The sequence below is a fragment of the Metopolophium dirhodum genome, chromosome 3 (assembly GCF_019925205.1).
Source record: "Metopolophium dirhodum isolate CAU chromosome 3, ASM1992520v1, whole genome shotgun sequence".
Taxonomy (NCBI): Eukaryota; Metazoa; Arthropoda; class Insecta; order Hemiptera; family Aphididae; genus Metopolophium; species Metopolophium dirhodum.
The window spans coordinates 28,393,415-28,407,125 of NC_083562.1; the positions used below are offsets into that span (position 1 = coordinate 28,393,415).

Genomic DNA, 13,711 nt, shown 5'->3' on the forward strand with positions numbered 1-13,711 from the left:
AAAGACATTGGGGGGGGGGGTATATAACCCCTAACTTCCCTCCCACTGAGCACGCCACTGGAAAGATAACGCGTCAAAATGATTACCTCAGTAAGTAGGTAGGTACCTACAACCATACAACCATACAACTGTCGTTAGTCGCCTGCAGTGGCGTACGCAATATTTTGCATTGGGGGGGAGCTTGAAAATGAATTACAATTTTATTTTTATTTTGTCCAGTCTAAATAATTGCAGACATTTAGGTGAGGTATTTGAAAATGTTTTTACAACTTCAACTTCTCAACTTTTCTAGTAGAAAAAATGCTTTGATCATAAACTTCAATGGAGGGTTTTGGAAGTTATATATAAGTTAATATTATAAAATAATTCAAATTTAACCCGCAACAATAACTAGGATTTAGAGTCCGAGAGTACCTATATCTATAATTAATTCACGGATAAAAAGTTCTCATGATATTATGATCTATAAGTTTTTATCTGTGAATTAATTCGTGTTGTTATCACGCGTGATTAAAACCACGGAAAATGTGATTATAGTGATTATCACGATTAAAGATATTTTTAACCGTGGTGATTATTAATGTCTGTTATCAATTTTGGCGTAATATTAGATTGTGCTTAGCTTATTGTTCACCCAGTTAGTAGTTAAAAATCGTTTTTTTATTATATTATATTAAATTATATTAAATTATATTTTTGTTGTACCTTAATAGGACTCGGTATTAGGTACCATGTATTATACTAAAAATTCTTTTGCATATAGGTAATGAGATTTAGTTCAATTGTCAATCTAATAAAATTGACATTTGATTACGTTTAAGGTGTATTTTTTGTAGTATTGATATTTAATATACAATCTGTGGTAAGTGTAAGCACTGCATATCGTAAGGTATGTCAAAAAATTGTATAGTTATGGTGTTGTCGGAGAGCAGTCTAAAAAGAAACAATGGTCAAATTGTTAACGATACATTCTACTGCCCAATCTTGGGTTGTAAGTACAACTTACATTTTGGTCAATCTATGAAATCTTTTAAAACTCAAAAACTTCTCAAACAAGTAAGTATTAGATCGTACAATTTTAATTGTGTATAAATTTAAATGTTAATATATTTTTTAATATTATAGCACTGTATCAAAGTGCATTCCGACAAAAAATACAAATGTGACAATTGTGAAAAAGGGTTTCCTTTAGAATCAACATTAAAGTCACATCGTATAACATGCGGAGTAATATATTCTTGTTATTGTGGCATTCAATACAAATCTCCAGAAGCATTCCTCACTCATACAAAACGAAAACAGCATAACATTGGATTAGGATATTCAACTATTATGAAGTTTGATTTATTTTATAAAACGTTAGTATAGTTTTTTTTTATTCATATTTTTAAATAGGTTTTTGAAGACAAGAAAATTGTTGCCAAACACAGAAGACTTATTAGGAGAAGAATTAGAATCTAGCAAAAGATCTACCCAGACACAAACTGTTACTGATGTACAGACTTTATCAGATTCGTCAACTCAGACTACATTTGAAAATAAGGATTGCATGTTAAGATACAATGATCCAAAACTCTCTTCTGCTACTTCTAGTCCTATAAGACGGTTATGTGCACAGACTCAAACCGATCCTATGGTTGACTCTATAAAAATTGAATCAGATCCAATGTTTTTAGATTCAGAAACACAAACCAATTTTGACTTTTTAGACATCTATACTCAAACTGCCGAGTCTGAATGTCTATTTGGTGATTTAGAATTTACCAATATTCAAACACAGACTTATTGTAGTTCTTTAATTAATGATAACTCCATTGACATGAGAAATGATAATTCCTTAAACACAAATATAATATAATTTAATCAAAAAATCAAAATGGTATTTAAATTAAAAACAATAATAATATATAATGTCTAATTTCTCCTTTGGTAGTGTTTCAAATTATTGCTTAGTTAATCAATGATTAGTTATTTTAATTTTAATAATACTTCAATGGGTTTTTTCTAGCACCACCAATCGCCATGTTAATTGTTTACTGTATAAATAAGTGCATATGTATGTGCAGACATTGTTCACAAGTTGCTAGTATAGCGCATTTTAATACCTACCTTACCTACCTTCCTACCCTTTAAACTACTCATATATTATATTAAATGTATTATTTTTTTAACGATTATTTTAAATTTGTTATGCTTCATTAGTGCAAGTAAACACACTGTATTGCCACATGAAATATAATTTTTAAGCTACTTTAATTTTAAATCATAAATGTGAATAACTGTTAATAATTCTTTATCAACATATTGAATATTATTTTGTCTAAAATTATTTTTTTTACATTTTTTAAAATGGCTTATTTAATATAATATTATTATAAATAATTAATCATAAAAATAAATCTATTTGATTATTACTTGTTAAATATGTATTAAGAAAGTAAATACTTATTAGCAGGGCTTGAAAGTTCTAGTAAACGCATATTTTTTTTTGGTAAGTTTTAGAAAATCTAAAGGAAAAACCAAATTTGTTTCACATTTTCTGATGTAGTAAACAACATTTTATCTATTTTTAGGTATATTCAGGAGTATTAGTAAAATAATTTTAAAAAGTATTTCAAGATACTTATTAGTTTTTGTTTTAAATATTTTTTCGGGAAAATGTTGAATTTGCGCCAACATACAATTTAATAATTCTATACTCTGTTCAGCGAGACCGTGTCGCGCACCGACTAAAACTGGTTCCCCAACGCATTTTGTTAGGACGCGGAGGGATGCGCAGAATCCACGTGCTCTCTCATTCAACAGAATTATAAATATAGTATGATTAAAGATTTTGATATTAAATTTAAAATGTGTATAAGATTGTAAAAATGTTCAAGAAACCAGGGTTGTAGCTTACATGTAAGCACTAGTATCAGAAAGTATTATAATGAAAGTGCCGATTAAAATATAAGTTTTATTTTCAAATTTTATAAAATTGTGGAAAATTTGAAAAACTGGCAACGGGCTCCTTAACCTAAATATTTTGACAATGCTAGTGTATATTAATATACTTACATAAAAGTTACAAGACCCCATGAATAATAGTTTTGAACTAACTATAACAAAACAACTAAAATTGTTATTGTTATGAAAAAATCCAATTTCGTCAAAACTTGAATTTTAAATGCCAATATTGGTAGGTATCTGTATCTCGTATTCATTAATAGTCAATACAATTATAATTGATTCACTTACAGTCCTCACGGAACACTCCACAGAGCATTTTAATATAATTTAACTTTTTTTTTTGTTTAATGTTTCATTTTTGAAATAATATGTATCACGAAAGAGGTTGATGTATGGAATTTAATGGGATTGTGATTCATGACAGCGGAAAATTAACTAAATAAAATGGTAAACTAAAAAAAAAGTCCCCAAAGAAATCAAACAGGATAAAAAAATCTCCTACTGACATAAAATTAATTTCATGTATGGAAGGGTTTTGACCAATACTTTAATGTTTAGCTATAGTCCGTTTAGGTGTATAGTATACTTCACGGAAGTAATGCGAAAGCAATTACCGCCAGTTGAAACCGGAAAAAAAAAAAAAGGTGTATAATATACTATACATATTAAGCATAATACAAGTTATTCATCATCCTATTGTAAACTTATGAGCTACGAACTATACCACCTGGGTACTTATCCGTTCATATTTCAATCAATTTGTATTTTGTTCTGCTTTAATAATTCTTTATGAATAGATTTTACTGCTAACCTGAATTAATGCTTATTATCTAGTAAGTTACTCATTGAACATTATTATTTATGACAATAGTATAAAATACATGAAATAGTTTAGGCACGTATTAAAATCAATGACTAATTAATAATTATTAGCATAGACGTAGATAGAATTTTAACCTGGAAGGGTATTTATTTTATATTTCATATATTAGAAATTCATAAAAATTAAAATACCTATATTTTAAATTAGGTTATAATAGTATTAATGATACATACAAATGTACAAAATACATATCACTACCTATAGCTTGTTTTAATAAAATAAAACCATTTTATAATTTGTAAAAATAGACTAAGTATAATAAACCTTAGTGGGCACCCATGGCTGGTGTCAACGCGTAGTTCACATACAGTAACTAGTTTTGTATTTAGTCTTTATTAGGCGACTATAGCAGAACAAATAAAAAATTTCTATCAGCCATTCATAACTGTATAGACTATTAAGAAAAATCTACCAATTCTACAAATTGTGATGGGCACCCACAGGTCAAATTACGTTGGCTACTGGTGGGCGCATGTACAATTGACATTGGGTTTTGAACTTCTTAAATTTGTTTAAAAATAACATGAATGGAGACATTTTATTACTATAAGTTTTACCATATTGTTATTTATTATATTGAATAAAATGCAAACTATGGTATCTTTTCAAGATAAAATATATCTTATAATTATTTTCGAGTACACTTTTAAATGCTTTTTAACACTTTTTTACAAAATTGAATAAGTTTAAAAATAATTTTATATGTATTTTGAGTTTTTATGAATAAAAAATACCCAAAATATTGCAGGTGAATTTAAAACAGAAGTTTTCATTCAATAAATTATATTTTAGGATCATATTCAAGTAAAATGTACTCATTTTTTTGTTGTTATTTAAAAAAAACAAAGGATATGTATAATGTAATTGTGTAAACTCTAATTCATATTGATCTAAATTAAAATACATTTTTTACACCGACAAAAATTGAAACAGGTATGTATTGTTTATAATATTATATTATATACATCAATAAAAAAACGATTAGTTGGTATTATATACATTGGAAGTTAGTAGATTATTAAAGAGATGAATATATATTAATTGATGCATCATCAGATACTGATACCATTTTATCTCCAGTTGAGTTATATTTCACACACCATACTTTGTCTTTATGTTCTTTTAATGTATTTAAACAACTACGGTTAGCTACATCCCAGACTTTAACCGTATTATCAGCACTGCCCGAAACAAAGCTTTTACAGTCTGGTGAAAAGTCCACACTCAATACCCATGAACCATGACCAGATACAGTTCCCAATACTTCAGCATGATGAACTGCATAGATTTTCATCTGACCATCATCTGCTCCAGTTAATAAGTATTTTGAATCTGATGAAAAGCACAATGATCGAATTGGCATAGCATGTCCTTCAAGTGTGTGAGTAAGTTTGCCGGACAAAACATCAAAGACATTGATGATACCATCTAGAGCACCACAAGCTATGTATTTACCATCTGGACTATAAGCTATGCTCAATGTAAATTTTCCTATTAAATAAAAAAAAAAAACATATTAATTTTACATTTATAATTTAAGTTCATTAAAATACCTCTAGTGTCAAATGTTTGTTCTTGTTTTCCTGTTTCAACGCCAAACAAATTAATTTTACCAGAATGACTACCAGAAATAATGTAGTTGTCATCTGGTGAAAATGCAATAGTCCATAATTCAACAGGTCCAATTGAGAATGTTTTTATTTTCTCTCCTGTTGTAGTGTTCCACAACATTAACGTGGAATCTAATGCACTGGATGCAATTATTGATGCATCTGAATTCAGTGCAACAGATATCACACCTAGTGTGTGTTCGCTAAGAGTTTTGTCAAGATTGAGATTGGTCGCTTTATCATAATTCCATATTTTCACAGTTTCATCAATGGAACCAGTAACTATACAATCAGATGAAAGTTCTTGTACTTCTTCGTCAGACTCATCACCTTTATCAAAATCGTCTCGATCTATAGTTTTTGTTGTTCGCAATTCACCCCAATCGCATGACCAAATACTATCGTCGTGAGCATTGCTGTGTTTATAAGCTAACGTATGCATTTTACGGTACAAAAATTACTCACTTGACATGCAATTTACAAACGGATGATTACATGTATAACATTAAGAAACAATTTAACTGTATACAATATAATTTAACACAAGACTATGAATTTGTATTACTTGCAAGTACTTGAAAACCGGTAACTCAAATGTAGGGTTTTTATTTTTTATGTAGCTTGTGATTTGTAAATTTGTAAACATTACAATTATTTGTTAACAGCCTGTGTTATTCAAATGAAATGTTTTATCAACATAACCTAGAACTGATGAACAATGTCGCCAACTGTGTTTTACGTTATTATTGTAAAGAACGTAAATTGTAAGACGGCGTATTAGCTATGCAATTTAGCTACACGGTGATGGTCAGATGACATTATATGTAACGATATATGTTATAATATTATAGATAATATTATATTACAATAATTGTATTAAAACGATAAACGTACGTTTCAGTCGTTGTACGTATTAGAATATTAGAAGAGTGGACAATATTCAAAATGCGTGTCTTACCCGACGTTAAAATTATCCATACAGCTATATGTGGCAACAAAATACAATGAATCGATTAATGGCAGATTCGTGAGACAAATAAGTCTATCGAAATATTAACAATAATATATTGCTTTCGCCGGGAGAATGTGATTACTTGGCGCACACGACTGGAGCCGAGGACTGGGGATTTGGTTGGTTGTGGCGGGGTGCGTCTCGTTTTGGTTTGTGCACAACCACATTTTCTCGGCGAACAGAGTATAGTTTCAACGTTCAATTCGCGAAGACTCTATGCGTACCTATATACACATAAAGAGAATCAATATTTGGGAATTTGGCCATAGCTTACACTACTATCCACATTATAATTTATAATCAGTATAACTTAAATAAATTGTATGTCCATTACCTATATTATAACATAAATATTTAAATGACTAATTAGCAATCGCATATAAACACACAACAAAAAAAATAATAATATTCAAACTCAAGCATAAAAATTAACAAAAAAACGTGCTTTAATATACGATATTTTTGCACTCAAATTATCCATATGACCATAATACCATATACATAAAGTTCTGCATAATCTGTAGGTACCTACATAGAATAATAGTATAAAATATAAATATCAATGAAATTAAATTAAAAACTATAGTGATAGGAATCATACAAAATCATTAAAATTTACTATAATGAGTGAATTGGGATTAAGGATGTATGGATTAAAATACATACATAGTTTAACATCATTCAAGATCATTTTATCGGAGGAAAAATAAAACTAAGTAATAATAATACTCTACGATAGTGACCACTAACACGTTTCTCTTATAAAAAACAACTTCGTAGTATAGTTTAGTTTGAAGATAAGACAATTATAACGTCCAGCAAAGTAAAAATTATCTTTTAGATCACTTGATTGATATGTGGATTACGCGGGTTGACTTCGAGACTTATTGTAAGCTCTTTCTGCTTAGTTAATAATGGTTTATTGATTAAAAAACGGTTATTTTACAGTCAAAAAAATAATTTAGAATTCTTATAAAAGCTGTACCAGGTGATCCATTTAGCATATAAGAAATTCATTTATTCACGACATTTTAATTCGTTCAAAAACAATGATTTAATATTTTTTAATGACAACGTACATTTTTAATTTCTCATTCTAAAGCAGAATATTTTTTGAAGTATTTCGATCTTTAAAAATCAAAATTTGGACGAGTAGCTTATTAGTTAAAGTATTTAAATTTTAAATCATTGATGAGTGTAGTATAATAGACCAACATTTTTAGGAGTACCCCTGTACCTCTCGTCCTCTCCACTCTGCTCATCTGAACTTCATAAATACCTAAAATTGATAAACTACTTCTGAAGCATAATATTTTTTGGAGAGCTAGTAAAAGTTTATCAATTTTAAGGATTTAAAGTTCAGATGTGCAGATAGTGGAGAGGTACAGGGGTACTCCTCAAAATATTGGTCTATTACTCCACTCATAAAAGTTATAAAATGTAAATACTTTAACTGATAAACTACTAGTCCGAATGTTGGTTTTTATAGATCGAAATACTCCAAATAATATTCGGCTTAGGAATATGAAATTAAAATTGTGTGCGGTGATTCAATAGAGTAAAATACTTAGGCAATTATAATGATAAAATATAGTATAAAATGTAAATACTTTAACTGATAAACTACTAGTCCGAATGTTGGTTTTTATAGATCGAAATACTCCAAATAATATTCGGCTTAGGAATATGAAATTAAAATTGTGTGCGGTGATTCAATAGAGTAAAATACTTAGGCAATTATAATGATAAAATATAGTATAAAATGTATATTTTTTTTTCGAAAATAGTTGTTATATCATAGTTATATCATATCACTTAAAGTTATTTAATTATAATTTATGAATTAATTAATCGATCACAACTTATAATATTATATAATCTAGATAAATAAGTAAAAAACTGATTATATATATAATAATGGTTTAATAGTTGAATATAATAAACAATTTAATTTTATTATATTGTCAAAATAATTTAATAGTGTGATTCACCAAATATGCTCAACTCACTTATATTTAATTATTAATATTGCTTATATAGTTATATTGTATCGAAATTCTCTGACTTTTTCATTTTGAATTCAGCATATTTAAAGACTATATATTTTCAGATACTTAAATCTTTAATACCATTTAAGGAATATCCTGTGGTGATACAAATTCTTTTTTTAAAATGAGAACCACCCTTTTTATATTTTCAATATTGTTAAGGCAATTTTTTTGTAAATTTTTATGCATCTAAATCGACATTTATAACGAGTAGTTTATTCTGAGTTACTAAACTTTATCTTCTAAAAGTTTTAGACTGAAACTATACTAATACAAGGATAATAATCCTTATTAATGATTTTACATAAAATATAAAAATAGAAGTAATATTCAGTCTAATAAGTAGGTACACATTATTATTTTCTGACAAAGGTATTTTACAAATATTAAAATTATAATATATTTATATTAATTAATACCTAGGTAGTTACTATAAATTATAATATTCAAATCACCATAGCATCCATATATTTAAACTTATTACCGTGGACAATTTATCATCATATAATTACATTTTAATAATTCAGAAGCTACTCGTTCGAATTTTGCTTTATTTATTACATAAAATAAAATTAAAATTAAATAAAAAATATGCTTAACAATTTACGGTAAAAAAGCATCTTCTTATTCTTCTTATTTGAAAAAATAAATTTTCATTGACAGGAGTAAAGGATCCATTACAGTTCTTAAATAGAATACATATTATAAGTATTCGAAAATAGGTCTTTAAGTATACTTAAAAATTCTACAAATCAGAATTTGAAAAAAAAATCATTACTTAAGGAGAAAATGGGGGTGAGTATGCTTCGTGAGCATATATGTAATCGAATAAGACCCTCTCTATATATTATGATTGAATTGCTATTTGGGTATCGAGTAAATTATAGTTTTTGATTAATCAGAATAAGGATGAGTTAAAGAGATATGAAGATATAAAAACTTAGACCTCCAATTGTAAACTACAGGTAGTTTTAAGATCTGAATTGGCTAAGAAATTAATTGTTACAACAATTAATTCTTTATAGGTAATCTTTCGGGTACTATTTCTATCTCTATACAATATTACAAGACTTATTATATAACTTAACAACTTAATTACTTATAAGATAGATATTGTTTATTGTCTAAAGAATAACAGTAATAAGCTGTATAAGTTTAATTGAAAAATTATAAATACTCGTGGTTCGTAATCGTAAATTCAAGTGACTCTTCTTATAAATCAATAACAATATGACGGAAATAATATATATACCAATAATACACACAAAACAATGTAAATTTGTTTAAAATATATTACTATTTCAAATGGTTTTTACTGACAATTTTTACCTCCTCTATGCAATAATTGTTACTAATACGGTTATTATTATGTATACATCCTACAAATAATGGTGTGCATGAATCAATTCCAAAACTCTTAAATTTATAATATAGCAAACGATAGGTGTGCATTATTATATTATTATTTTAAAAACCGTAAAACATACTCAAACAGAATCTCATACGTACAAATGTTATAATATGTTTTATTAGTATACAAAATGTATCTTGACAATAATGATTGATATTAAAAATAATCATTTTAAATATAATATAAAAGTACAGTTCAGTAAACATGCATCGTCACAACGACACATCGTACATAATATACGTTGTACCTACTTTATGTACATGTGAAATTATGAGGGCGAAAAAAGTACACGCACACACATCTCGCCGCGTGTAAACACACAAATTCGTTATTATCGAGTTTGTCGTCGGCGCCGAAGTGTGACGTCAGGTCATACTGTTGTGTTTTCATGTGGGTGGATGGGCGGGTCGTAGGTTGCCACCTGTTCAAGAGAAACGGTATAGTTGCAGCCCGAACGTTCAGCCGAGAATTCGCCACTTGTTGGATTTTTCTGTGGATCGTGCAATCGTAATCGCAAGTAAGTCTTAAGTTTTTTTTTATTCCATTATATATAATTATTTTTTTACTTTTATTCAACGATTGGACAATTACATTAATTTTATATTATATAAGTGTACCTAACAATACAATAAGTTTAATTTATATCTGCTAATAAAGGCATTTTAAATTTCAGTAGTGAGCTTTAGCGTGAAAAAATTGTTGGATACACAATAAAAATACTAAAAATAACAATCAAGTAAATAGTATAAATTTTCCTTTTCTTAAATAATTTTAGTCAGATTTATTTATTTAAAAGCTACAAATATTCATAGTATAAATAAATTAGTATAGTTTTACTGATAAATACATTTTTTTACCTAATAAAATTATAAAATTGATTTTAGTATAAAATAAAGATTTTATTTGAAGCCTTTTCGATGTTTAATGAATAAATATATATTTTTATTGAATGTAATTATAGAAAATTGATTTTTAGTATAAAATAAAGATTTTAATTGAAGCCTTTTCAATGTTTAATGAACAACTTCAATATATTTAACAAGTTTTGTACAATTTTAGTTTTATATCTTGTATGGATTCTGTGGAAACATAAATTAAAAATAAAATTAATCCCATGTCGAAAAAATATGTATATAATATGCGCTTTAGAATATCAGATCTCAGAAACCAAAAACTCATTTTCTCCAATGATATGTTTTTATAACTTACACGTATTGACATCATTGCCATTTTAACAATCGACAAATTATAAAAATTATTTATGGATATTTTTAGGTACATTAATAAGTAACTGTTTCTCAATTCCAAGTCTGAATGATAACAAAATAAAATATAAATTGAGTTTGGAAAATTATCCATTCGTTACTATGAATAATGTAAATTTTTTTTGTCAAACGGCGCCATTAGTATGTAAAAGTCGTATTAAATGTATTTAAGTTCACAATTGAATAATTTAAATTTATATTATTTTTCTTCATGAAACTAAAATTATGTATTATTTAAAATAAAATACATGAGTGGTTTATGCAAGTTTGGCAAGTTATTTTAATATTTAACTTAAATTAGTAAATTAAGTTCTTCTTGTTTAAGTATTAAATGTCAAATATACATTTAATCGAGTTGCTCTGTATATAGGAATTTGTTTTTTGAAAATAATTGCGTGCTCCTATTTCGTCTCATTTAAATGTGATAATAATATTTCTTTTGTATTTGGATTCTAGAGTCAGTTTCTCAGCAATAAAGAAATATTATACGATTTTTTTTTATTTTATATTCTTTCTTTCGACTCTGCCACAATTTTTGCGAAAATCAAATAATATTATTCAGCTGGCCTTTGAAATTAAATATTTTAACTTAATTGACTACTCAGAGTCAGACTGTCGCGTATAATAATGTTAAAATAATAAAAAAAAAATGCCTAAAGGGAGTGGATATTCCATAGCTTAAGCGTGTTGTATTACACGTAAATAAAGATACCATTTATAACCCCTGGGTAGATTAAAGCTACAGTTAATCCTTAGTCGGGTATTGGTGTGATCATTTTCACGCTGTCCCAGCACAAGGGAAATAATATATTAAAATGTTACGTTTAAGATATATTTTAACATCATTGAGTTGATTATCATATGAATAAACAATTTGCATTATTATGAAAACAAAATAAGCATATTATAATTTGTGTATTGCAAATTGTATAATACTATAATAGTATAATGTTTATAATACAAATACATTCGATAAATAAAAGTTTTAATTCAAAAATAATAAATACATTAAAGTAATCTATGATGGCACGATCTAGAGCCGAATGACTTGGGTTTAATTAATTCGTTTTATAAACACGTTATTGCATATTAAACTTAATAATTTCACGTGCAAACTTCCCGCATTTATTAATTATTTTTGTTATGAATTTCTGATGTCTTATCCCATATCCCCTGAGGCTAGAGATACGTTTCTTTACGTGAGAGGAATTGTAAAAAAATGGTTTTTTTATATAAAATAATTTATGTCTGGATAACTGTGCTGCTGCCAGAGTACGGGAATTAATTACATTTTGGTGAGCTTTTAATAATCACTGCTAAATCCAAAACCCTACAGTGTACAACTGAAATGCTCGTCTGGTATTTTTTTAAATCAAGTTATTTTGGACTTAATTAAATACACCTGCCCGGATGAGGTTGTTTTTAATCTCAACATTTAAATTATTCTCCCCCCTTTCGAAGAACTATATAATTTATATTAAACAATTTCCTGCTGCGTATATATAATATTATATACAATACTTTAATGTATATATTTTTCGAACTGATGGAGTAGATATTTTTATCCTTGCTAAAATAAGTACATTTTAACGATTTTATCATTAGAGCGTTCAGCATTTCATCGGTCGAACAAACGTTTTCAGTATTAGCATATACATATATAATATTTTTTCGTCGACATTTCGTATTGACAATATAATTATTATTGTGATAGTGTGTTATTTATACTAGAACATATTGTGGCTTTTATTAAAAATAAAAAATAAGACTAGAAAAAATATCACTGCCGTGACGTATAATATCCGGTTTAAGCTTCTTCCTAATACAAAAAAACCATTTTAAAGAGTTAACGTCCCATAAAAGTTGTTTTATATTTTTAATGCTGTTTTATATGTCTAAAAATGTTCAGATTTTCTTACGCTGAAAATTATAACAAAATTATATCACTTAAACAAACAATATAGGCGTTGTTTATTGTTTAATTTTGTATATATACAGCCAAGGCAATTGAAAATTTAAATGTAGCTTTACGCTTTAACCTTATATAATTAGCCTATATTGAATATTTTTATATAAAGTTTGATACATAAAAATTGAATTTCAAAAATGTAAATAATTAGAAAAATGTATTTAAAGTTTAGATAAGTGGAGTGTATAATGGCACATGTACCACCCATAAAAAAATTAATCTTTGAATAAATAATTATGTCTGTAGTTTATAGTATACAACAATTGAATAACACTTATAATAACATCAAATATTCAACTATCAATAATAATAATCAAGAAATTAAAGTTGTAAGCTTTATGCGTCTATTGTAGATAAATATGTAATTAAAAAAGGATTAAATAATTATACCTAGTTTATTTAAACAATTTTGAGTAATAAGCTGTAAAATATTTAAATTAAAAAAAATATGTTCCTTATATCGTACCTATATTAAATTACATAATTACATAATTTAATTAATTAGTCTGCCAATTGTCTACTTTTATTATTACGTGATTGATGGTATTCAGTTTAATTAGTTAA

The 13,711-nt window shown here is 27.0% G+C and overlaps 3 protein-coding genes across 3 annotated transcripts in view; 2 read left to right on the forward strand and 1 right to left on the reverse strand.

Annotated features, from left to right (window-relative positions):
• Window positions 1-587: 587 nt before the first annotated feature.
• LOC132941552 (ATM interactor) lies at window positions 588-2,415 on the forward strand. Its single transcript, XM_061009651.1, has 3 exons — window positions 588-1,056; window positions 1,126-1,337; window positions 1,396-2,415. The coding sequence occupies exons 1-3, from the start codon at window positions 892-894 to the stop codon at window positions 1,856-1,858; spliced, it is 840 nt and encodes a 279-aa protein (XP_060865634.1). The 5' UTR covers window positions 588-891; the 3' UTR covers window positions 1,859-2,415.
• Window positions 2,416-4,686: 2,271 nt separating this feature from the next.
• On the reverse strand, window positions 4,687-6,099 carry LOC132941551 (superkiller complex protein 8). Its single transcript, XM_061009649.1, has 2 exons — window positions 5,386-6,099; window positions 4,687-5,323 (listed from the first exon to the last, which is right to left on the reverse strand). Exons 1-2 carry the CDS (start codon window positions 5,882-5,884, stop codon window positions 4,851-4,853), a joined length of 972 nt encoding a protein of 323 aa, XP_060865632.1. The 5' UTR covers window positions 5,885-6,099; the 3' UTR covers window positions 4,687-4,850.
• Window positions 6,100-10,296: 4,197 nt separating this feature from the next.
• LOC132940736 (protein dimmed-like) overlaps window positions 10,297-13,711 on the forward strand; it is a 44,376-nt gene continuing 40,961 nt past the window's right edge. The window contains exon 1 of the mRNA XM_061008465.1: window positions 10,297-10,430. The gene's annotated coding sequence lies outside the window, so the exon portion shown is untranslated. The remainder of the gene's footprint in view (window positions 10,431-13,711) is intronic.

Excerpts from the sequence above, each read along its gene's own strand:
- LOC132941551 (XM_061009649.1), bottom strand. The coding sequence starts at position 5,884 with ATGCATACGTTAGCTTATAAACACAGCAATGCTCACGACGATAGTATT. Across the intron at positions 5,324-5,385 it reads ACAAACATTTGACACTAGAG|GAAAATTTACATTGAGCATA; the intron begins GTATTTTAATGA and ends TTTATTTAATAG.
- LOC132941552 (XM_061009651.1), top strand. The coding sequence starts at position 892 with ATGTCAAAAAATTGTATAGTTATGGTGTTGTCGGAGAGCAGTCTAAAA. Across the intron at positions 1,057-1,125 it reads CTCAAAAACTTCTCAAACAA|CACTGTATCAAAGTGCATTC; the intron begins GTAAGTATTAGA and ends TTAATATTATAG. Across the intron at positions 1,338-1,395 it reads GGATATTCAACTATTATGAA|GTTTTTGAAGACAAGAAAAT; the intron begins GTTTGATTTATT and ends ATTTTTAAATAG.